Source organism: Lemur catta, chromosome 4 (genome assembly GCF_020740605.2).
Source record: "Lemur catta isolate mLemCat1 chromosome 4, mLemCat1.pri, whole genome shotgun sequence".
Lineage (NCBI taxonomy): Eukaryota > Metazoa > Chordata > Mammalia > Primates > Lemuridae > Lemur > Lemur catta.
The window spans coordinates 106,634,992-106,657,937 of NC_059131.1; the positions used below are offsets into that span (position 1 = coordinate 106,634,992).

Consider the following 22,946-nt stretch of genomic DNA (forward strand, 5'->3'; position numbering starts at 1 on the left):
TATTTTATCAAATCACATTGAGTTCTTTTTAATCAGGCTACTAAAACTAGAGCCAGCTAATCAAGTGGAGTGGGGTTTTTCTAGGTTCTATGATATAATTCAGGAAAAATTATATTGTAAAAATTTTGGCTTCCAGAGATTTACCAAAAAAAAAAAAAAATCTCCATTTCTTTTTCTTTCCAAATCTCATTTTTGTCACATGGAAGCAACACGTGCTCTTTCCACTTCATTCCATTGGCAAGAATTTACTCACGTGGCCATACCTTCTGCAGAGGGAGGCAGGGAAATATAGTCTCTAGTTGGGAAGCCAGGAGATTCTTTTACGAAGGGAAAAGTAAGACTGATTAGCCCTGACACAGCATCTCCAACGTAGCCTGGCTCCGCGAAGTCTGGGCACCCGCCCAGCACACACCCTGCGCTCGCAGTCTGCACCCCCAGCTGGACAGGAGAGAAACCCACCCTGGATGGTATCTGGGTCCATGCCACACTTACCCGTCTTAGTCTGGTTTGCACTGCTATAAAGGAATACCTGAGGCCGAGTAACTTACAAAAAAAAGAGGCTTATCTGGCTCACTGTTCTGCAGGCTGCACAAGCGTGGCACTGGCATCTGCTCTGGCAAGGGCTTCAGGAAGCTTCCATTCGTGGCGGCAGGTGAAGGGGAGAGAGGAGCAAGGGTGGGGGGAGGTGTCACACTCTCTTAAACAACCAGCTCTCAGGTGAACTGATATCCCGGGGAGGGCACCAAGCCATTTATTAGGGATCTACCCACATGTCCTAAACACCTCCTGCTAAGCCCCACCTCCACCTTGGGGATCAAATTCAGCATGAGATTTAGAGGGGACAAATAGCCCACTAATACCACCCCCTTTCAGCAAGTGCTTTGTCTCCAGTGTATCTGGTTCTCTTGGTGGCTTTTTTGTTGCACCTGCAAGAGCAAAGGGCCTGCAAGACCCTCGCTGCCACCGCAGCTCGGATCACTGTGTCGCAGTCCCATGGGCCTTTCTGCTGGTCTTCGGCCGCTGCAAGCCGCTCTCCACGGTAGCTGCACTTCCTGTGTCCCCACCAGCGTCCCCACCAGTGTGCTGTGAGGGCTGCAGCTTCTCCACGCCCTCGCCAGGACCTGCCGTTGCCTGCCTTCCTGAGTATGGCCATCCCAGTGCCGTGAAGTGTTTGACTTTGGTTTCCATTTGTGTGTCCCTCAGACTAATGATGCTGAGCATCTTTTCATGTGCTTCTTGGCCGTGCGTGTCTCTTTGAAGATATGCAAGTCCTTTGCGCATTTCTTTAATTGGGTTGTCTTTTCATTGTTGAGTTTGAAGAATTCTTTAACATATTCTAGATACAACTTCTTTACCAGGTGCATGACTTGTAAATATTTTCTTTCTGTGTTTTTTTCACTGTCTGATAATAGTATCTTTTGACACACAAAAGTATCTTACTCTGATGAAGTTCAGTTTATCTACTTTTTTCTTTGGTTGCTTGTGTTTTTGGTGTCTTATCTAAAAAACGATTGCCTGGTTCAAGGTAATGAAGATTTATAGCTATGTTTCCTTCTAGTTTTATAGTTATCACTCTTACATTTAGGTCTTTGATCCATTTAATTTATGTGTATGCGCCATTTGTGGAAAAGACTATTCTTTCCCCATTGGCACTGGGTGGTTGTCTTTTTGAGCTGTACAAGTTCTTTATTTATATATTCTGGTTACAAGTTGTCAGATATGTTTTGAAAATATTTCCTCCTACTCCATGGCTTTCCTTTTCTTGTTCTGAATGGTGTCTTTTGAAGAGCAGATTTTTATTTTGATGAATTATAGTTTATCAATTTTTTAATTTTATGGTTATTGCTTTCTGCATCCTAGCTTAAAATTATTTTTTTTTTGCCTACTCAAGTCAGAACATATTTTTCTGTTTTCTTCTAGCAGCTCTAGGTCTGCGATGCATCTTGAAATAATTTTTGTTTACAGTGTGAGGAAGAGGTGTTTTTTTTGTTTGTTTGTTTTCCCCCCTCAAAGGGCTGTCTAGTCTTCTAGCACCGTCTGGTGAAAAGTCTTTCCTTTCCCCAACTGCTTGAGTGCCTTTGTCAAAAATCAATTGCGTTTTAAGTGTGGGTCTATTTCTGGACCCTCTCTTCTTTGCCAATGATGTATTTTTCCCTTATTTTAATATTACACTATCTTGATTACTGTGGCTTTTTAGTATGTCTTAAAGTCAGGTTTGGTGGGTCTTCCAACTTGCCACTTTTTCCAAGATGATTTGGGATACTCTTAAATCCTTTCCATCTCTATATAAAATTTTACAATCAGCTTGTTAAATTCTATTTACGAGCCTGCTCAAATTATGATTGGAACTCATTAGTTGCTATGTAACAAATTATCACAAATTTAGCATCTTAAAACAACACGCATTTATTGTCTCAGTTTCTATGGGTCAGTAGTCTAGGCATGGCTTAGCTGGGTCTTCTCAGGGTCTCAGAAGGCTACAGTCACGATGCTGGTGGGAGCTGCAGTCTCATCTGAGGCTTGAAGTCCTCCTTCCAGGCTTACTGTTCGTTGATGGGGATTCTGTTCTTTATGGCCAGAGGACTGAAACCCTCAGCTCCTAGAAGCAATTTCCTGACACATGGCCCTCCTCGCAACATGCAGCTGCACGTCAGATCCACCATGACAGCATCTCTCTAGCTAGCAGGCTCTGCCTTCAGGGAGAGTCTGGACCCTCTTAAAAAGGACTCACTGATTAGGTGAGACCCCCCTAGGATAAACTCTTTTGATTAAATCGAAGCTAACTGATTAGGGGCCTTAATATATCTGTAAAATCCCTTCATCTTTGTCATATAATAAAACCTAATATGGCTATTCTCACACCATATTCACAAGCCCTGCTCAAACTCAAGAGGAAAAGTACCACACAGGATGTGGCTACGTTTATGAGGGATATTGGTCTGTAATGTTCTTTTGTTGCAATTTGTTTCACGTTATCAGGTTGTTTAGTTACTTGTTTTTTCTATTTGTCTTACCTGCTTTTGTTCTGTTCCTCTTTTCTTGCCTTCTATTTGGCTAATCACATTTTTTAGTATTTCATTTGATTCTTCTATTAACTTTTTACCTATGTATCTTTATAAAATTTTTTACTTGGTTAATGTCACATATGTACATATATCCATATATACACATTATAACTCCTACAATACAATGGTGTAATTTTTCTTCAGTCACGTCTTCTAAAGAAATTACAAGAAAAAAATGTAGCTTTATATTTACCTACATATTTATAATCCCATGTTCGTCTTGCTTTCCTGAATCCAAGTTTCCATGTGGTATTATTTCCCTTCAACCTGAAGAACTTCCTTTAATATGTCTTACAACTGCAGCTTTGCTGGTGACTATTTCTGTCTTTATTTTCCTTCATTTTTGAAGGATATTTTTCACTTGATATGGAATCCTAGGTTGATAATTTTTCTCAAAGCACTTTTAAGATATTTGTCTCCAAATGTCATTGGAGACCATCTCCAAATATCAATATCATTGTCTGCAAATATCATCTCTCAAACATCACCGTTCTCTTATATATACTGTTTTCTGTCTGGCTGCATTTGAGACATTCTCTTAATTGTCAGTTTTCAGATTTTTTTTTTTTTTTTTTTTTTTTTGAGACAGAGTCCCACTTTGTTGCCCGGGCTAGAGTGAGTGCCGTGGCGTCAGCCTAGCTCACAGCAACCTCAAACTCCTGGGCTTAAGTGATCCTCCTGCCTCAGCCTCCCCCAGTAGCTGGGACTACAGGCATGCGCCACCATGCCCGGCTAATTTTTTCTATATATACTTTTAGTTGTCCAGATAATTTATTTCTATTTTTAGTAGAGACGGGGTCTTGCTCAGTTTGGTCTCGAACTCCTGACCTCGAGCTATCCACCCGCCTCGGCCTCCCAGAGGGCTAGGATTACAGGCGTGAGCCACCACGCCCGGCCTCAGATTGTTAATATACTTGGCTGGGTGTGGTGGCTCACACCTGTAATCCTAGCCCTCTGGGAGGCCGAGGCAGGAGGATCGCTTGAGATCAGGAGTTCAAGAGTGAGACCCCGTCTCTACTACAAATAGAAAAAAATTAGCCAGACATGGTCTTGCACACCTGTAACACCAGCTACTTGGGACGCTGAGGCAGAAGGGATCACTTGAGCCCAGTAGTTGGAGGTTGCAGTGAACAACACAGCAGAGAACTACAGCAGTCTAGCCAGGGCAACAGAGCAACTCTGTCTCCAAAAAAATAAAAAAATACATACAGACAGGCCTTGCTCTATTGCCCAGGCTGAAGTACAGTGGCATGATTCCTCTAACTCCTGGGCTCAAGAGATGCTCCCGCCTCAGCCTCTCAAGTAGCTGGGACTACAGGCATGTGACCACATATGGCTAATCTTTTTAAGTTTTTATAGAGACGGGGTCTTACTATATTGCCCAGGCTGGTCTCGAACTCCTGGCCTCAAGTGATCCTCCTGCCTCTGCCTCCCAAAGCACTGGGATTACAGGTGTGAGCCACCACACCCAGCCTGTTTATTTTTCGTTCAATTTGGACACTGTGAGCACTGTATATTCTTCAAATACTTTTTCTGTCCCTTTCTAACTTCTCCTTCTTGAACTCTAGTTGTATCTATATTTGACTACTTGATATTCCATAGGTCACTAAAGTTCTTAAATTTTCATCTGTTTGTCTTCATATTGGGTAATTTATCTATATTCAAGTTCACTGACCTTTCTTCTAAGTGGATTTCAGATTTTGTCCCAAGCTTATAACTATTATCTGGATAATAGTTGTATCTCTGCCACTTTGAAAAGTAGAACCTTGTGTTTTTAATAAACCTGCACAGCACCTCCCCAGACGCCATCCCTGCATTACAGTAGACGGTACCTCATAGGAAACCTCAAGGACCTAAGACCATGGTACAGCATAGCTCCTTGCAGATGTGTCTTCAGTGAGTTACGATTATGCACTACCTTTTGAAAAAGTCACTATAGCTGGGCACAGTGGTGCACACTTGTAGTCCCAGCTACTCGGGAAGCTGAGGTAGGAGGATCGCTTGAGCCCAGCTTGGGGCTGCAGTGAGCTACGACCACACCTGTGAACAGCCACTGCACTCCAGCCTGGGCGGATGGTGAGACCCTGTGTCTTAAAAAAAAAAAAACAACTCACTATGTTGTATTATATAGTGAATATCGGTTGAAGCTAGTGTTCACTGACTCCTTTTAAACAAAGAGCCCTTAACTGTTTAATTTCAGGAAACTTTTTCCCTTTACGGATTGCTGAGCGCTCAGCACGTTGTCATTCTTCCTAGCGCTGTCAGCATCCTCACCGTGTAGTAAAGCCTCAGCTCGCCCACGCGGCTGTTGGCAGTCACAAGGCCAGTACTGAAACTTCATACAGACTGGAGATTTCTAACTGGAATGTAGTGTTGCCACAATGCCCCACATTCCGGAGACGAGTAAAAACTCCTTTTTAGTATGCTTGGCTTTATTACTATTAATAAATGCCAGTCATTACTTGAAACCCTTCTTAAGGCATGTGTTTCGCTGTCCTTTCTAGGTATAATGCTAAGGAAGCATTTTTCCACAGGACGAAGAAGAAATGGTTCTTCCTGGATACGGAAAAATGAAACAAAGGTGACCTCCCCAGGTCGGCACTTTCAGCTCTGTAGAGGGGAAAGCGGTGCCGTCTAACTTGCTGTTCATTGTACTTTGTAGATTTCCTCTTCGAAGTCTTTCTTACATATTCTATGCTCTGCACTGTTACTAGTAACCTATGACATAATTGTAAATATTTGGCTTTTTGATAACTTTTATATTTTGAAATATTGCCTTTAAAATAAAATTGTTGACTAAACATGTGTGATGTCTTCCTGGAATTAGAGACAAAAGAGGACGGGCACAGTGGCTCACACCTGTAATCCTAGCACTTTGGGAGGCCGAGGTGGGAGGATCACTTGAGCTCAGGAGGAGTCCTATACCGGCCTGAGCAACTTAGTAAGACCCCCGTGTCTCTATAAAAAAAATAGAATAATTAGCCCACAGTGGTGGGGTGCACACCTGTAGTCCCAACTTCTTAGGAGGCTGAGGCAACAGGATTGCCTGAGCCCAGGAGTTTGAGGTTGCTGTGAGCTAGGCTGACGCCACGGCACTCCTCTAGCCCTGGTAACAAAGACAGACACACCCTGTCTCAAAAAAAAAAAAAAAAATTGAGACAAAAGAGATAAAGGATGGTAACTTTGAAGCACTGTCAAGTTTCGGCAATACAGTTAACAGTTTAAAAAGCTCAAAATGAGAAGTTTACACAAATCAAGGCTAGCTAGCAGAAGCAGTCCCAAAATTAAAACGTCAAAAATCAGTAAAACCAATCTTTGAAGGAATGAGTGAAGCTGTAAGCTTGTATCTGCTGAGTCATTATGCATATTATGGAATTCCTGTCACAAAATTAAACCCTTTGACTTCCCCTGAAAACATACATACATTATTTGAACTCTTCCCCAAGGCCGAATGAAGTTCCCTTCCCTGTATCACATGTACGATACACCCCACATGGGCACTCTCCAGGGGAGCACGGACTTCCTTGCAATCCAAGGCCAACGTCAACAAATGAGCAATGTCTGAAAATGTCACCAGCGTCTGAACAGCTGACAGACTGAGTCACGCACTCAACTCTGAATGAATCAGATGATCTGACTTTACAGCATGGCCCCAGCAACAAGATGAAGGATAAAGTTGAATGACTTGAGATAAATAACAAAATGGCCAGAGTCAATGGATCTCGAAAAGAGCAAGTGTGCAATCTTATGCTACAAAGATGTGTGGCACCGAGTGGCTGGAATGAAGATTCAATCCCAGTATAGAGCATTTAGATTCATACCCAAACTGCTGTGGAAGCACCTCCCAGCTCCCATTAGCCTCAGTCGGTCACCTCATAGTCACGAGGGCTTCAAAGAAGAATCAAACAGACCTGTGTTATCACTCTCATGTATTAAAGAGCATATTTACAATTTCTAAGTCTACAATAAATGTTATTTTATACCCATATTATGCCAGTCTTGTGTTCTGAGCTTTTAAAATTAAAAACAAAATCATAATGAACAAGTGAAGGGCAATATTCATTGTGCTGTGAGGAGATTAAGTCCCTTTCCTGGTGTGTACAGAGTACCCAGGGAGACATGACTTGCACATCCAAAAGGAACAGAAATGGAAGAATATGCATAAAAAAATCATCCTCACCCCACCGGTGAGGAAACCTTCACTGAAGCACAAAAGCTTCAAGCCAGAGTTTAACAAAGAGAAGAGCATGACTCAGTAGGCTGAGGCTTAAGGCAATGTTTTATTTTCATGGGCATTTTTCACACTGGTAAATACACTTTAAATGTGTCAAGAACTTTAGATCTCATCTCCTAAACAAGACTATCAGTTCCTTAAAGGCAGGGAATACTACCCGTATTTACATTCCTTTTAGCATATACCTCACAGAAGCAGCACATACCTCTGAGCATTTACTGACAAGACTACAAAATAGCCGACACCTAAATTCCAGGCTAGATCCACAGCCTCAGCGCCACTAACAGGCAGAGTAACAGCAACAATCTCAAGTTCCAGTGGGTTTGTGGAATCAACCACAGGACCAGACCTCCCAGGGACAAAGGAAACAAAAAAGCCAGTGTTAGTTTTGTCCTCGACAGAGTGAGCCCGAGGATCTAACCCAGCCTGGGCCCTCCTGGTTTGACCCTGATGGGTTAAGGTTCCAGGGTGAGAAGGTCTGGCAATCCTGCAGTCCCCACGCTGGGCCCTCCATGAAGCCTCCTCACGGCAGACGTGGTCGTGCGCGGAGAGGGTGGAGCGGGAACTAGAGTTCTGACTCTCCCACTGCCAACGTTATGTTTCACACAGCTGGTTAGTAAGGAATATAGTATGCTTTTTAATCCAATCATTTGCAAATTAATAAGGAAAGTAATATACCAACACAATATTTAGCTGTGCAAGATGAAAATCTTGAGAATTTGTACATGTATCATGTGGAGCATTTTTATCTCTAATTTATACTTTGTGAGATATTTGACAATGTACAAAGAATACCCAGTTCTAGGTGGTGATGGTTTTGTATTATTATTTATTTACAAAATTTCACCACATAATAGGCACTACCTTTTTTAAAAAAATCAGCATTGGTTCTATAAAGGCCACTAGGATAAATTCTTAAGCCTACAAAAGACACCTTAGTGCCACTGCTCCCAGGCTTATTTTGTTCACTAAAATCTGACTCCAAAGCCCACACAGTCCTCCTGAAGCGCAGCATCGGACCGGGCCGACAGGACGGCGAGGACCCGAGCAGTCCCTTGCTGGTCACGTCCTTCTAGCCGTGCCGCCCCTGATTGCGATGGGACCGCCAGGCCTTACCATTGGGCTAAAACACGGTTGCTCTGGGAAAAACAAGGCTTTCTTTAAACCAGCTGGACCGGTCAGGAGGGTGAGTAAAAAGTGGCTATCGGTAGTGAAAAACAGTTTCATTTCTTCGAACTTTTTCCTTTTCCTTTTCTGGACTCCTTATCTTTTTCTGGTTTTGAAGCCTTTGAAGATTTTGTCTTTTTCTGTTGGGGAGGAAAGGATGCACAAAATAGTTAATAACTGTATTTATGAGTCAATGAAATAAGTTCATCTCTGTAATGAATCTAATCTTTACCTGCAACTAAATTTAAAAAGAAGAGAGGTTGCAAACATCTAAGTCTTGGACTATTGCTACCCCTGGGAGCCGGCTTTTAAGCAACAGCCGGGCTAGTTACGGCCTTTAAAAGTCAGCAGTGAAAACTGAAAAGCTATCTAGAACTAAGACATGTTGCCCATGGAAGGCAATTTCTTAGAGGTAAAACATAGAAGTTCCTTTCCGTTCCAGATTAGATATGTGAACATGGTCATTGTGCGAAGGGGCAGAAAAGGAAAGGGAGACAACCGTGTGCGGCCACGAGGCCACACGGAGAAGGCGCGTCCCGGCCCTGCACACGCAGCAGAAGCGAGGGGCGGGCGGCGCGAGGCGAGGAGAGAGGAGGACGCAGACTGGGCTTCCTTTGCCCCAGCTCATCGTGACAGTGGGCCGATCCCAAAACTATAATAAATTTAGTCTTTCCCAGCAAAAGACAAGGATGTTTTGCATTAAGAAACTTCCATGGGCAGTTCAAAGACTAGAGCAAAGCACAAATAACAGAAGGGAGAAATGGTTTTGTTACAAACTGCTTTTCTTGAGTGTGCTGTGGAAATGTGTGTCTGTGGATAAGAAAGCATATACCAATGGCCAAATAAATAAAAATGTTACTTTTTCTAACAGAATATATGGCCATCAATATGACGGCCTATTTTCTTGCTATTTGCTCTTCCACTGCTATAAGAAGCTGTTGATAAAAATGAAATCTTTACCTGCTCCACCTTCAACCATGATAAGCAAAAAACATTAAAGTATTTTCAACTTACTCTGCTACTTGCCAAATAGGCCCTATTATTCCCAAGGCTAGTTATATACAAGAAAAGATCATCTACTCTTCGGCTCTCCCGTCTGTAGCTTAACATACTACCTTGATCATGGCATCACTTTCTATAGCATCTTGGTCTTTCTCATCAGACTGAGAGTCATCCTCATTTAACTCTTCGTTGTATTCAGAATCCAGTGATGGGCCTGTGCTGTGTCTAGATGCCTTCACTGCCTGAAGTGAATACGGAGCAAGGTGGGCCTCCTTATTATAAGCTCTTGTCAAGGCTGCTTTCACCTGCATGAAAGGAATGGAGGACGTTTTTTAAAAATCTAAGTGCCAAACAATTCTTTTCAACTTCACAAGCCTAAAGGCTTTAAGAGACTCTGGGGAGCCCCTTGAAACTATTTGTAAAATATGCATATACACGTAAACAGAAGTATATGCACTCTTCCATGGAGAAGTTCCATATTTTTCATGACATTCTTAGTAGAGCCCATGACTCAGAAAAGACTAAGAATCAGTATTTGAGAGCTTTAGGCAAACAAAAAAAAAAAATCACTTGTAGTCATCATTTCTACCTATTCAACACTCCGCACATTTCTAACAAAATAATAAGCAAAGTTAGGTATTAATACAAGTTGGCCTTTAATTACAACAAAACACATAAGTTACCTTTACCACAATAATAGTAGTTACTTCAAAATACTAAGTAACTTGAAGAGTCTTAACTTCAAGCTTCTAAACATAATTCCAGAATTAGCCCATGAATTCTAACAACTAGATGTCTGCTGTGGGAATTTACTGACAACTATGAAGCCAGGTCAGAATTCTGGAGGGGCAAACTGCAGAGAACATGTCTTCCAGCACAGCACCCAACAGGCAGGCACCGGAGCGAGCTGTTAGATACTGCACTTTCCTATTGTGTCACTTTAGGTTTTTCATGTTCATCACAAAAAGAAAATAGGAGATGTGTTATTACAGAGTAGATTTATCCAACTGGAATAAATACTGAATCTACAGATGAAGCAGACTTAGAAAAACCCTCAGCCAGTAAGCACACTGTATTTTGATGGCCCGTCCCCGGCGCCACACCCCACTTCCAGTTCCCCAGGTTCACCCCCTACCCCTGTGAGGAATACACTTATGTTTGTTCTTCAGATTTCACTTTTTGATTTTCCACTGAGCATGAAGCAAAGGTAAAAATACGAATTGTAAAGTCAAATCCAGAAGAGTCTACTCTTATTATTGTACTCAGATGGTACCTCTGGACAGCATAGGCCATAGGAAGCCACAAGCATTAAAGGGAGGAAAAAAGTTAACCTTTTTTTAAAGCAGTTAAGACATCTCTGAAGTCTCCTAGTACAAGCCTGGTGATTACCAGGTAACAGAGAACAAGTAGGTTACACAATTTACCTTGGGATCCAGCTTGGAAAAGGGACTAGGTTTGCCTCCCCAGCTGCTAATTTCCATGATATTCTCAAAGTCTTCTTTCATCAAATAATACGAGTCCATGAGTGCGACGACTTCCTGGACTCCTTCTACCCCCTGTGAGGTCAAGGGCTGTACAAGTGCGTCCCTCATGTGTGACAAATAATCCATGTTCACAGTCCTTTTGCTGGAGCAAGTTCTGAAACCGAAACAGACATACCTGTCACCAGTGGCGAACCAGCACCAGCTCCTACTGCGCCTGTCAGCACCGAGTTAACCAGGCAGAGCTCAGTCCGGCTGGCGTGACGCCCAGCGCACGCCCACTGGTTCCCGGCCAGCGTGCGGGACAGTCTGGCACCACACGGCCGGGGGAACGGACACACGCCAGTGCGCTCAAAGGGAACTCTCCACTTACCGGGACCAGTGACTGAAAACCCAGTGTGAGCTCTGTTTCCGTCCTGCTCTCAGGGCCCCGGCGACAGCAGGGTTTCTCTATGTCCGTATGCATCGCAGCCACAGGGACCACCCGTTCCAAGTTCCACATATTGAAAGCATCAGTGAAGGCAATGAAACCTCCTGCCTCAAGTGCTACCACCACTTCTTACACGCGTGTGCGCAACACCTTTTGGTCTCCGATTGTAACAGACAGAATTACATATGATGCTTCCCTCACAGTTCCTGACAGTGTCACTCTGAAATCTTCAGTTCTAGGGCAGAGTTCTCCCCAAATCTAAGAAAACTAGAGAATGTTCCTGTAGAATCAAAAAGTGATCCACACTGGCCAGTGAACTACTTAGGGAACAGTCTCTGATCTGCTGAGAACTGGAATGTTACTCTCTTTCTCTCTTAAATGTTGTCATTTCTTAAAGACAGAAAATATTATAACTAAACAAAACACTATTTCAAATGCCACCATCCTAAATCTTTCCAACCCAGCTGAGTCCTCCTTCAAACCAAGCAATTATATGTATACATATTTTAAACAAGAAACCTCAAAAGCTGTTATAACCCACATTAGAATCAGAAAAGAAACGATTCTTTACAAATTCCCTGTGGGTCCTACTCCAGGTAACTGAATGTCTGAACTATAAGAAGCCACATAGTTCTTCTGGTGAGAAGTCTAGAACCTTGCCCCCGTAACTGTTCTATTACCTAGACAAAGACTTTTTAAAAATTCACTTTAATTTCACCCATTTCCTCTAGATTTGGTCTTCCATAATCAAGCCCAGTAGGACTTGAAGAGAAGCAGTGCAACTCCCTAAGCCACAGCACCCACGGAAACCGTGGACCACTTGCTACAATGTTGTCACCTTCTAGTAGAATCACAGAACATTAAACCTAGAAAGTCTAAAGGTGCCATCTAACATACCTAAATCAAGGGTTTGTAACCTCAGGAATCTGTAATTCCCCTAAAATTATATTATTTGTGTACTTGTACATTTTGGAGAGAATAAAGATTAAAGCTTTCAGATTCTCAAAATAATTTATGACCCCCGAAAGTGAAGAACTAATAATAAAATTACACTTCCATTTTTTAAAACTGAAGAGAAACTGAGGCCTATAAAAGTTCAGTGGCTTGATCAGAGTTAAAAAGTAGGAAGCTCTTCATTTAGTTAAAAAATCTGAAATTCACTATAAAAGTTCTTGCTGATAATTATGTCCTGTATATGGTTAAAAAATATTAATTGAGCAATTTTATGTGCTGGATAAGTAAGCATCAGTTCCTAAGCCCAGAAATGCTTGGTCTAATGGGGGAAGGAGGACAGACATGCAATAGGACGGCCATAAAACAACAGGCAAGTCCAGGGCTCAAAGTCTACCAGGAACCGAGCGGGAGCATCCAAGAGGGATGTCCCTAGGGCACAGGGACACAGGACCTTTGAAACTGGCGGGCAGGGAGCAGAGCTGAGGGGCAGGCGCTCAGCCCGCCAGCGAGAAGACAAGGGGAAATGCAGCCTTCTCCAATTTCCACCCGCTTTCCGCGGCTGATGGTCCCTTTCCCCAACTCCAAGCCAGGAGAGGAGCATTTGCAAATCTGATTCTGACCCCGCCGCCTCCCTTTCACACAGACCCTGGTGACTGCACTGGGCCCACCCAGATAATCCAGTATGATCTTCCCAGTTCAAGGAGACAATACATTTGTGTAGCTTTAAGCCATTATGTTTGTGGTAATTTGTTATAGCAGCTACAGAAAACTAATACATGGGTGGCAAAAAGCACTTATGCCTTACACTAGGAAGAGGGACTTAGTAGGAAGTAGAATTTTACAGGAACAGAAGAAAGACACTTGCTCAGTTCAGCTTTAACCAAAGATTAAGGGTGGATCTGGGGATCAAATATTAACATTTTCTCCAGGGACCAGAAAGGGAATTAAGATTATTCAAGTAGTTCCTCATGGCTAAAAATGAATCCCTAAAGTTCACTTAATATTTGCGTGCATGCACATTGTCCAAGTTTCTGAACTTTAACAAAATTGTATAAAATACTAGTATTTTTAACACATTGACTGTCACACTAGAGAAAAAATTTTTTTCCTTAGGGCCATAGTGTTTTATTACAAAAATAGGATAAAAACTTCGAAAACAAAACAATCCTTTCCAATTTAATGAAAAATTTATTATTTTATTTTCTGTGCATGAGTTATATGCAATTAAATTATCAATATTAATTATAACAGTAAGAACATCAAGTAAGATTTTCACGAACCAACTGCAGGGTTTTGCCCAGGGGCCCAGCCATCACGTAACGTGTGCTACAGCACGGCAGCGTGCGTTGCCTGTGTGCTACAGGGCTCCCAAGGTGAAGAGACGTGTGAGTTACATACGCTTCATGAGGCCCCAGGCTCAAAACTAGCGTGAGTTAAATACAACTCACATGGCAGTTAATGTGTTAAACTTCCCTAAACTTCTCTAAGCACATTAATTGTCAATTACTTGAGTGGCCTCCTCCTGTTACATGCTAAACTGTATTCTTCTTCCCAAATAGGTAGGTCAATTAACACTAGAATAGGTAAAAAAACACTAGTTCATTTCTTTAAATAGTTCAATTTTTTCCTATTAATTATTCTGAAGCTGAGAAGTTATTCCTACAAGTAATAGGCATAGTCACAATAACCATAAATAATAGCACTACCTCAGATTTATATAGTCTTTAAAATTTATCTTAAAATGATGATATCTACCATTGGCTTTACTCTCCAAAGTGTCTTTCAAACAAATGTTATAGTGATCACAGACAACACCACTCAGGCCCATAAAATATAAGGAACTTATCCAGGATCATTTATCTAGTGAGCAATAAAATCAAAACTAAATCTTTTGACTCCTGCCATCCCTATCGGATAAAAGCTGAACATAGCATACCAATAAAATGCCAGAAATGGAATAATCCCACCCACCTGAGACTCATATGCAATGCCAGGTCCTGAACAATACGGTCATGTTTGCCTGTAGACGAGTGCTTCCCCAGCCAGCTCGGGAAGGTGGGGAACTGGGTCATGTACCCCCTCATCAACTCTCCAGGAAGAACGCTGGCATAAATGGCCTGGAAAAAAAATCAATGCAGTCCAGAATTGATATTCAGTACACTTCCTGAGCAGCTGGTGACTCCCCAGCAGTGTACAGAAAATGCAGAACACTGTCCTGGGTGCCCACTTACAGGGCAGTCAGGCCCCTTCCCTGTGTCTGACCTGCTGGTATGGGAAACTTCTCCCAGAGAAGACAACAGACTGCAGGACACACCTGGGTCCAAAACACGTTACGGCCCTCAGAGCTCCTCATGCCAACTCAGCCTCCTCAACCAACTGATCTCAACACGCCAGCTGTCTCAGGTATGCCAATGTCACAGCAAAAAATTAGCTTAAGAGTAAGATGGTCTTCAACATAAGCGATTGATAGCACAGGTAGATTAAAGCATGGAAAGTCTAATAATTAGAGAATCAATTAAACTGGCACTTGAAAAAAAAATGTATCCTTAGATGAATGTCTTCTATGTCTAGGGTTTTTCCTTTTTAAAGGCTGGAATCGTATTCTGCATAAATTTTATATCCTGCTTTATTCTAATAATATTCTCTCATAAGCATTTTTCCATATTACATAATCTTTATAAATAATTTCAAAGGCTGCATAATATTTCTTCAAGAGGATTTACCACAATCATTCTCCTGTTCCTGGACATGGAGATTTGCTCTAGTTTTTTGCTATTAGAACTAATGCTTTAGGGAATATTTTTATACATTAAGCTTTTCCTGCATTTAAAGTTATTTCTTCAGGATAAACTCTCAAGTGTACGTACAATAATTTTTTTTAACTTATCTCAATGGTCTTGAAAAAGGTACAACTATTAAGTAAAGACAAATAAAAACTTTTAAAACATAAGAGAAAGGATTCTGTATCTTCAGAATGAGTTTTTGGTTTCTGTTTTCAAGCAATGTGTGGGTAGAATTAAGAGAAGGGCAGGCATCCTGGAAGCCCCTTGCTTGTATTCAGGCCAATAACCCCGTGTAAATATAGAAATAACACTCCTAATGTGAATGTTTGCCAAACTCTGTTGTGAGTTAAAACTATCCACCTAAATATAGTTCACAATATAAGGCCATCTCTTTGGCAAGGAAGAAAATCAGAACTCACATATCAGGGAGACGGGCGCTGAGCTGCCCTGGCTGCACTTGTCAAGGAGGGGCTACTCAGTGACCACCGGGGGAGCTAAGTGTCACCCCCTCCCCCAAAAAGGATTCTTAAAGTAAAACAGAGCAAATCAATCTTTTGATTCACATCTTACTTATAAACCAAAATCTAACCTTCCTATTTCCATGTGTCCATTTACATAAAAACATTTTTGAAACACTGAAAATAAGACCAGATTAAGAAATAGACAGTGGTGACCATAAAGTATTTTAATCTGTTAACAGACTGTATTTTTGCCATAAGAGCCATACCATAAGAGCCTGGTATTTCAAGTGCTCATAGGCGCTCAAAGCTATATGTTTTGTTCTCTTTAACTAAACCAGAGTCTGCACTTTAATTACCTGTGTGGGCAGAAGACTCCAGTTTTGCTTACTCCGGATCTGACTGTCCACTAAGTCACCATCACATATGCTATCTGCTGCTCGGCTTAAGAGCATCAAGTGCTTTTTCACGTCACCCCTGCGGGAAAGAACCAGTCCGGATTACACTGCTATCCACACACCAGGTCCCTCCCTCCTAGGCATGCGGCCTCCGCAGTGCTGGGAGGGCACAACCCTACCCCTCACTAGCTCTCAACACTCACCCTGCAGCCACGGGCTTCACATGTAGGTAGTTCTCCTGCACAAAGAGGGGTGCTATTGAGTAATCATGAAAAAAGAGATCTGACTTGTCCATAAGCGACATATGAGCAGTCTCCTCTCCAGCTGCAAACACTCTCCGGGCAACATCAAACGGGCCCTAAAAAGAGGGAAGGACACATATATTAGAAAGGACAAAATCCAAAACACTGACACCACCAAATGTTGGTGAGGATGTGGAATAACAGGAACTCTCATTCATGGCTGTTGGGAATGCAAAATGGTACAGACACTTTGGAAGACAGTTAAGCGTTTCTTACAAAATTAAACATACTCTTACTATAGGATTCAGCAATTACGTTCCTTGGTATTTACCAAAATGAACTGAAAACTATGTCTACCCAAAAAGCTCCAAACAGGTGTTTATAGCAGCTTTATTTACAATTGCAAAAAGTTAGAAGCAACCAAGATGTCCTTCAGTAGGTTAATGGACAAATAAACTATGGTACATCCAGACAATGTAATATTATTCAACAACTAAAAGAAATGAGCTATCAGGTCATAAAAAGACATGGAGGAACCTTAATTGCATATGACTAAGCGAAAGAAGCCAATCTGAAAAGGCTCCACACTGATCATTCCAATTATATAACATTCTAGAAAAGGCAAAACTATGGAGGCAATAAAATGATCAACAGTTGCCAGGGATTAAGAGGGAGAGAGAGGGATGAATCGGTAGAACACGGAGGATTTTTAGGGCAATGATACTACTCTGCATGATACTAGAATGGTGGATACGTGTCACTGCTCGTTTGTCAAAAGCCATCGAATGCACACCACCAAGAGTAAACCCTAATATAAACTATGGACTCTGGGTGATAATGATGTGCCAGTGTAGGTTCACTGACTGTAACAATGTCCCACTGTGGTGCTGGATGTTGACAGCAGGAGAGGTAGTGCATGGTTGGTGGTGGTAGGCGGTGGGTACATGGGAACTCTGTACCTTCCACTCAATTTTGCTATGAACCTACAACTGCTCTAAAAAATAAAGTGCATTAATTTTTTTAAAAAAGGGGCTTAATCATTACTGTAATAAACTCTGACTAGTGACTAGGTAAAATGGAACACAGAGGTAATTAACACAGACCTGTCGTTTTGGAGAGATTATTAAACTAAACCATCTGAAACATTATTCTGAAGAGTACAAAACCATTCAAAATATGAAGCCATATGTAAGAAACTCCAGAAAAGTCATTTATAACTGAAGCATAAGTATAAATTAAAACTTATCCCTTTGTCAAAACGCATAATACACACATTGACATCTGTGGGGAGAAATTCATTTGAAATAGAAACACTGTTAGCACCTGTCTATAGCTCTTATTATAAACATCCATGTGTTCTACAGGTGTATCAAGGAACTATAATAACTATTTTTATTAAGCTAATACCTACAAAACAAGAAGTGTTTTGGCTTGAGAAAGTAACAGAAATGGAAATTTATTTTACCAGTTTGATATCCTTTTTGGCCCTATGAGAATCAGCCTTGGCCTGGTCATAGGTTAATGCTTTATTTCCTGCACACCACATACTGAGATTGTGTAAAACCTAAAAGAATCACAAATAAGACAATGTCAAGATGGGAAAACACTGCTACTCCCCCTCCCTGGAAGGTTGAAGGCATCAATTCAAAACAATCAACAACTGTCATATAATGGATATTTATTTACCTGTCTGATATCTTGATTGGCTCCCAAAATTATTTCATTCATAGCTGGAGGGGGGATCTTCAAGCCCTCTTTAAATGCAATAGACATCATAGCACCCTGAAATTGACAAGAGGAGGAATCTTCAATGATTTTTTAAAAACTAATATAATCAGACATTTTAAAAATATTTAGCAGGTACTTTTAAAAACTGACCCGTAAATAAATAGGATAGTGTGAAGGGGAAAAAAGTTTTAATCATCATACCTTAATCTGTTCAACCCGAGGTCTTTGAAAACGAAGATCAAAACAATAATGAACCAAAGAGCGAATCTTGGGATGATTTCTATCATTGCACATACAAATAATGGGAATTTTGGTATGTTTTATCAGGCCAATTAATTCCTGAAAGGTAAATTTGCAACACAAAAATATTTTAAAAATAACAAATACCACACAATGTATTTTAGCTTTTAAAAACTTCCTCAGCTACGGAACACTTGAGATGCTACTAAAAAATAAAATAAAAATAAAACTTCCTCAGCAACATGCCTTAAATGCCGTAAGTATCAGCGCATGATAATGTCTTAAAAATCTAAAAATCCAGAGTAAAACTGCAAAAATAAGGCACTTTCCTTACCTGAATTCCTCCCCTGTCCTCGTTGCCTGCCATGCCATCCACCTCATCCATGATGAGGGCGTGCCTGGCACTTCCTGAACACGCTGCTCCGCCTGGCCCAGGCGGACGGGCAAAGGATGGGACAAAAACAAAATAACAATTGTTCAAAAACCTGCTTTATAGGAAATTATATAGAAGTTCTCCCTCCCCCTCCTTCCCTGGCGCACCAGCTTCCCTTCCCAGAGGCAAACAGCAGCCTCTCGTATATCCTTTAAGGGATATTCTATACATATTAAAAACATGTGCGTGTAAAAATATACACCTTGGTTTTGTCATTTAATATATTTTGGTGATTTGTTCTTTGTCTGTAGATATATAACAATTCATTTCTTTTTTTTTATTTCAGCATATTACAGGGGTACAATTGTTTAGGTTACATATTGCCTTTGCCCCACCCAAGTCAGCTTCAAGTGTGTCCATGCCCCAGATGGTGCACACCGCACCCATTAGGTGTGTATACACCCAAACAATTCATTTCTTAAGGCAATTCAATATTCCATTTTACACATGTCCTACTTTACTTAATCACTATTAATGAAATTAGGATGCTTCTAAGTTTTTGCTATGATAAGTCATACTATACGAATATCCTTTCATATCTCTATATATGTCATTTTGCACATATACAAGTATAACCGCTAAATTCCAGGAATTGAAACTTCTGAGTTAAAAGGTATATTTAATTTAACTGTGAGAAATACTGCCAGACTGCTCTCCAGAGTTGTACCAACTTCCACTCTAACCAGCCATGTGTTTAAAAGTAACATTTCCTGAGCAACTTCTTTTGAACAAAGATTTCCTACCACTGAAAGTGCCAAGAATTCAGGTGACAAAGCAACACATCAGACTCTAAATAGCCACTGTGCAGTGCTTGATTTGGGCATCATGTTTTGCCCACGAACTCTGGCCCCACAGGCCCATTGGCCACAGCCGGACACACGGTGCAGTGGGCGCTCTCACACCGCGCCCTCTCGTCTCCCACCGCCTTGGCCTGAGCTGACCTCTTCGACCTCCAGATGGTTCTTTCTCACTGAGGCCTTTAGAACAAATATCCTTTTATCCCAATGTCCCAAATATGATTATTTCTTCATCTACAGGCCTTATTACCTCACTCATCACACTATATTACAGTCATTTATTTTGTTTTCCTCTTTACAAGATTCACCTGTGAATCCTCTAAAAATCATATGTAGATTACATAAATATGTGCATGTACACATTTTTATTACATTCTCAGAAACCTCTAAGACCTAAAAAAGGGTAAGTATTGGACCTTAAGAGTTATGTCAGAGGCTTTCTTATTCTCATTAGCCCTGGGAGTTAACAGGGTGCTTGGCATATAGTAGTGTTCAATACTGGTTACTGAACATTGAAATGAACTTGTTTTTCTTACACGACAACAAAAAACAGTTCAAAAAGCCACATACTTGAATAAAAGCCTTTGATGCTGGTATTATCCAGCGATTCAGCAACAACTGCCTTCAAACTGTTCTTACTCCGAGTATCACTTGCATTCAGTTCCACATAGGTGTACCCCAATTCCTAATTAAAATATTGGAAGCCATTACCATCACAACTTCATTTACCTCCCCCGCAAAAAAGGCTAGTTAAGAAAGACAGAAGGCTCCCCTCCCCTCTTTCTGATTTCCAAGAAGGAAAAAAACAAACAAACAAAAAAAACAAAAGAGTACAAAAATCACATAAAGGATCTTAGGTAAAAATATAAAGCATAATAACAACAGACAATGAGATTAACTATAATACGCCTCATAATATTAAAAATTTTTAGATTTTTAGACTATCATATACATGCATACAACACACACAAATAAACACACAAGTTTGGTCTTAAAACTTCAGCTGGTAAATCACTAATATGGAAGAATATATTTGAACAAGCAATTTTACTAAGTTTACTTCCTAAAGTCCTAAACAGAATTAAATATGATCATCCCAAGAATTCAATATCAGATATGGAATTAATCTATTATAAGATACCAAAAAGTAATTCTCTTCAAGATGAATTACAAAGTTAAATCACTGTTAAACTATCCCCAATAAACCATTTTCCTCTCAAATCATGAAAGTTCAAGTTATTCTGATTCACTTCTCAAAATTGATAAATAAAATGCTTTAATTCAACTCCCAAAAAACCTAATGTCAATAATACAGAGAGAAAAGAGTCGTGTTCACAATTTTAGGGACTAGGAAAAAATATATATTTTTTGCTTTTTCTTTAATATAAATACAGTGAAAAACAGCAAAAATTTACATTCGAATGCTACGTGCTGGTCTAGTGCTCAGGAAAATCAAGCCCTTTCACTGTCTGGAGATCCAGCAGCAACACAGACAGGAACAAAGGCCTGATTCGGACAAGCTGGCTTTAAACTGTGCCACCATCCTCTCCTCTCCAAGCCTTTTTCATCTGTCACGTGTGGATGATGACAGTACATATATTCAGTGCACAGAATTATTACAAGGGTATATGAGACATCTGTCCCTTTCAGGATCTGTAACACATATTTATATTATCTGTAAGATAATGTACCCAAGTACTTAGCACACTGCCTGGCTCATGGGTAAATATTACTTATTATTATAATGACCAATATTAGAAAAGGATGAAAATGACAAATATCACCAGAACCAAAGCAAATTCTAAAAGTCTGATTTTAGAAAAATATACATCATAGGTTTATACACATACGTCACATACACACTCACACACATACATCTATCCCCCACACCAGACCACTCCGAGGCTGTCTTTCCAACCACACTGCAACAGAGGACCCACCTGACACACCAGAGAAGCTGTGGTGGTTTTGCCAACACCTGGAGGGCCTGAGAGTAACGCTGCTTTAAAACTAGAGCCATCATCTTTGCCGGCAAATTTACCAAACTTTGCTGCTAGGAAAAAAAAAGTTCCAGAGTGTTAATCTGCATCACCTAAGAGAAATTCAGCAATGGCAGGAACAGTTGTGCATAAATTTCACATAGAGAGCAGTCCTCCAATTTGATTCTAAATTTGCAGAATCAAATTTGCACAATATTTTCTATAAAGTATTAACATTTTCCAGAGCATTTACTGAAATTCTACTCCCTACCTTACCTCTACCCAAACTAAGAAACTAAAACTAATTCACTTTAAAACTCTGCATTGGAAACAATAATTTTATGAGTTTTCTTTCCTAGAAATCCACATGCTACAGAGCACGCTGCCTGGACTCTGATCCTAACTCCATCCACCCTAACTCCACCTCTCGCCAGCTGGGAGCACTTTAGAAGTGACTGGCTTAACCCCTCTGTGCCTGTCTCCTCCTTCGCAAAATGAGGGCAACAGGAGGAAAGTTGCTAGCAGGGCTGTTGTGAGGACAGAAGTGCTGGACACCGAGCCTGACACGCCTCGACAAACGTTAACAAGTATAACCAGCTGCATGACCACAAAAAGAAACAATGATTTGAAGATGCTGCGTCTGCTACTATCTTGCACCACTCGACACTAGGATATTTTTTCCCTTCACCACATGGGCAGCTGGCACATAAATCATGCTCAATGGACACTCAATAACTCAGAGAGATATGGTTAAACCTCTTGCCAAGAGGGAACTGAAGCCTTAAAAAAGTCTTTTCCAAGCCTGGGCAACACAGTAAGACCTCATCTCTATAAAAAATAAAAAAAGTAGCCAGGTGCGGTGGCACATGCCTGCAGACCCAACTACTTGGGAGGCTGAGGCAGGAGGATCCCTTGAGCCCAGGAGTTCAGGGCTGCAGTGAGCTACGATGACGCCGCTGCATGCCAGTTGAGACAACAGAGTGAGACCCTGTCTCTTAAAAAAAAAAAAATTTTTCTTTTTTCATTTAAAACGTCTTCTCTAGGCACATGAAACACTTGCCCCTGCCGCCCTCCCCCCAGCCCCCCGTGCGCCTTTTAAGGTAGATTTTAGGTGGTTTCAGAAAGAGAAAAAAATGTACATTTTAAAATTTAAAATTTAAATTTAACCTGTATCATTACAATTTTATTATCTATTATAAATAAACTGGGATCACCGGCAAGGTCTAGCAACCACCTACATATTAATAACCTAGTTATCACTGTGGGGATTCACCGTGATGCTCACTAAATTTTGCCTTTATTTGTTCTGCACTATCCCCCAGGGCTACAGCTGAAGCTTAAGAAAACACTCACATTTGTGATCTGAAACCTCAGTTCCAAAAATACTTTGGATATTAAATATATATTATGGCATTTCATTTTCCATGACAAACACATAGTAAACAAGCACAGAAACTACAGAAGCACAGGCCCGTCAGGGCTGTGAAGAGCCAGCGGCACAAGCTGCCAGGATGTTAGGCTGAATGCCTGAGCACACGCCTCGCCCGCACTCACC

General features: G+C 41.0%; 2 protein-coding genes across 6 annotated transcripts in view; one reads left to right on the forward strand and one right to left on the reverse strand.

The window, feature by feature from the left end:
* WDR19 (WD repeat domain 19) overlaps positions 1–5,866 on the forward strand; it is an 88,641-nt gene extending 82,775 nt beyond the window's left edge. For 2 of the 3 annotated variants that reach the window (XM_045550535.1, XM_045550538.1), the window contains one exon: positions 5,570–5,866. The gene's annotated coding sequence lies outside the window, so the exon portion shown is untranslated. The remainder of the gene's footprint in view (positions 1–5,569) is intronic. The other variant, XM_045550536.1, reaches the window with a different exon arrangement.
* A 1,460-nt stretch (positions 5,867–7,326) lies between these two features.
* Positions 7,327–22,946, reverse strand: part of RFC1 (replication factor C subunit 1) — a 68,725-nt gene continuing 53,105 nt past the window's right edge. For 2 of the 3 annotated variants that reach the window (XM_045550539.1, XM_045550541.1), the window contains exons 14-25: positions 21,353–21,465; positions 19,983–20,097; positions 18,517–18,608; positions 18,144–18,281; positions 17,901–17,996; positions 17,680–17,778; positions 16,176–16,330; positions 15,934–16,051; positions 14,305–14,450; positions 10,893–11,106; positions 9,582–9,773; positions 7,327–8,606 (exon numbers count right to left, since the gene is read on the reverse strand). In XM_045550539.1, coding sequence (XP_045406495.1) covers positions 8,523–8,606; positions 9,582–9,773; positions 10,893–11,106; positions 14,305–14,450; positions 15,934–16,051; positions 16,176–16,330; positions 17,680–17,778; positions 17,901–17,996; positions 18,144–18,281; positions 18,517–18,608; positions 19,983–20,097; positions 21,353–21,465 — 1,562 coding nt within the window. In that variant the 3' untranslated portion in view covers positions 7,327–8,522. The remainder of the gene's footprint in view (positions 8,607–9,581; positions 9,774–10,892; positions 11,107–14,304; positions 14,451–15,933; positions 16,052–16,175; positions 16,331–17,679; positions 17,779–17,900; positions 17,997–18,143; positions 18,282–18,516; positions 18,609–19,982; positions 20,098–21,352; positions 21,466–22,946) is intronic. The other variant, XM_045550540.1, reaches the window with a different exon arrangement.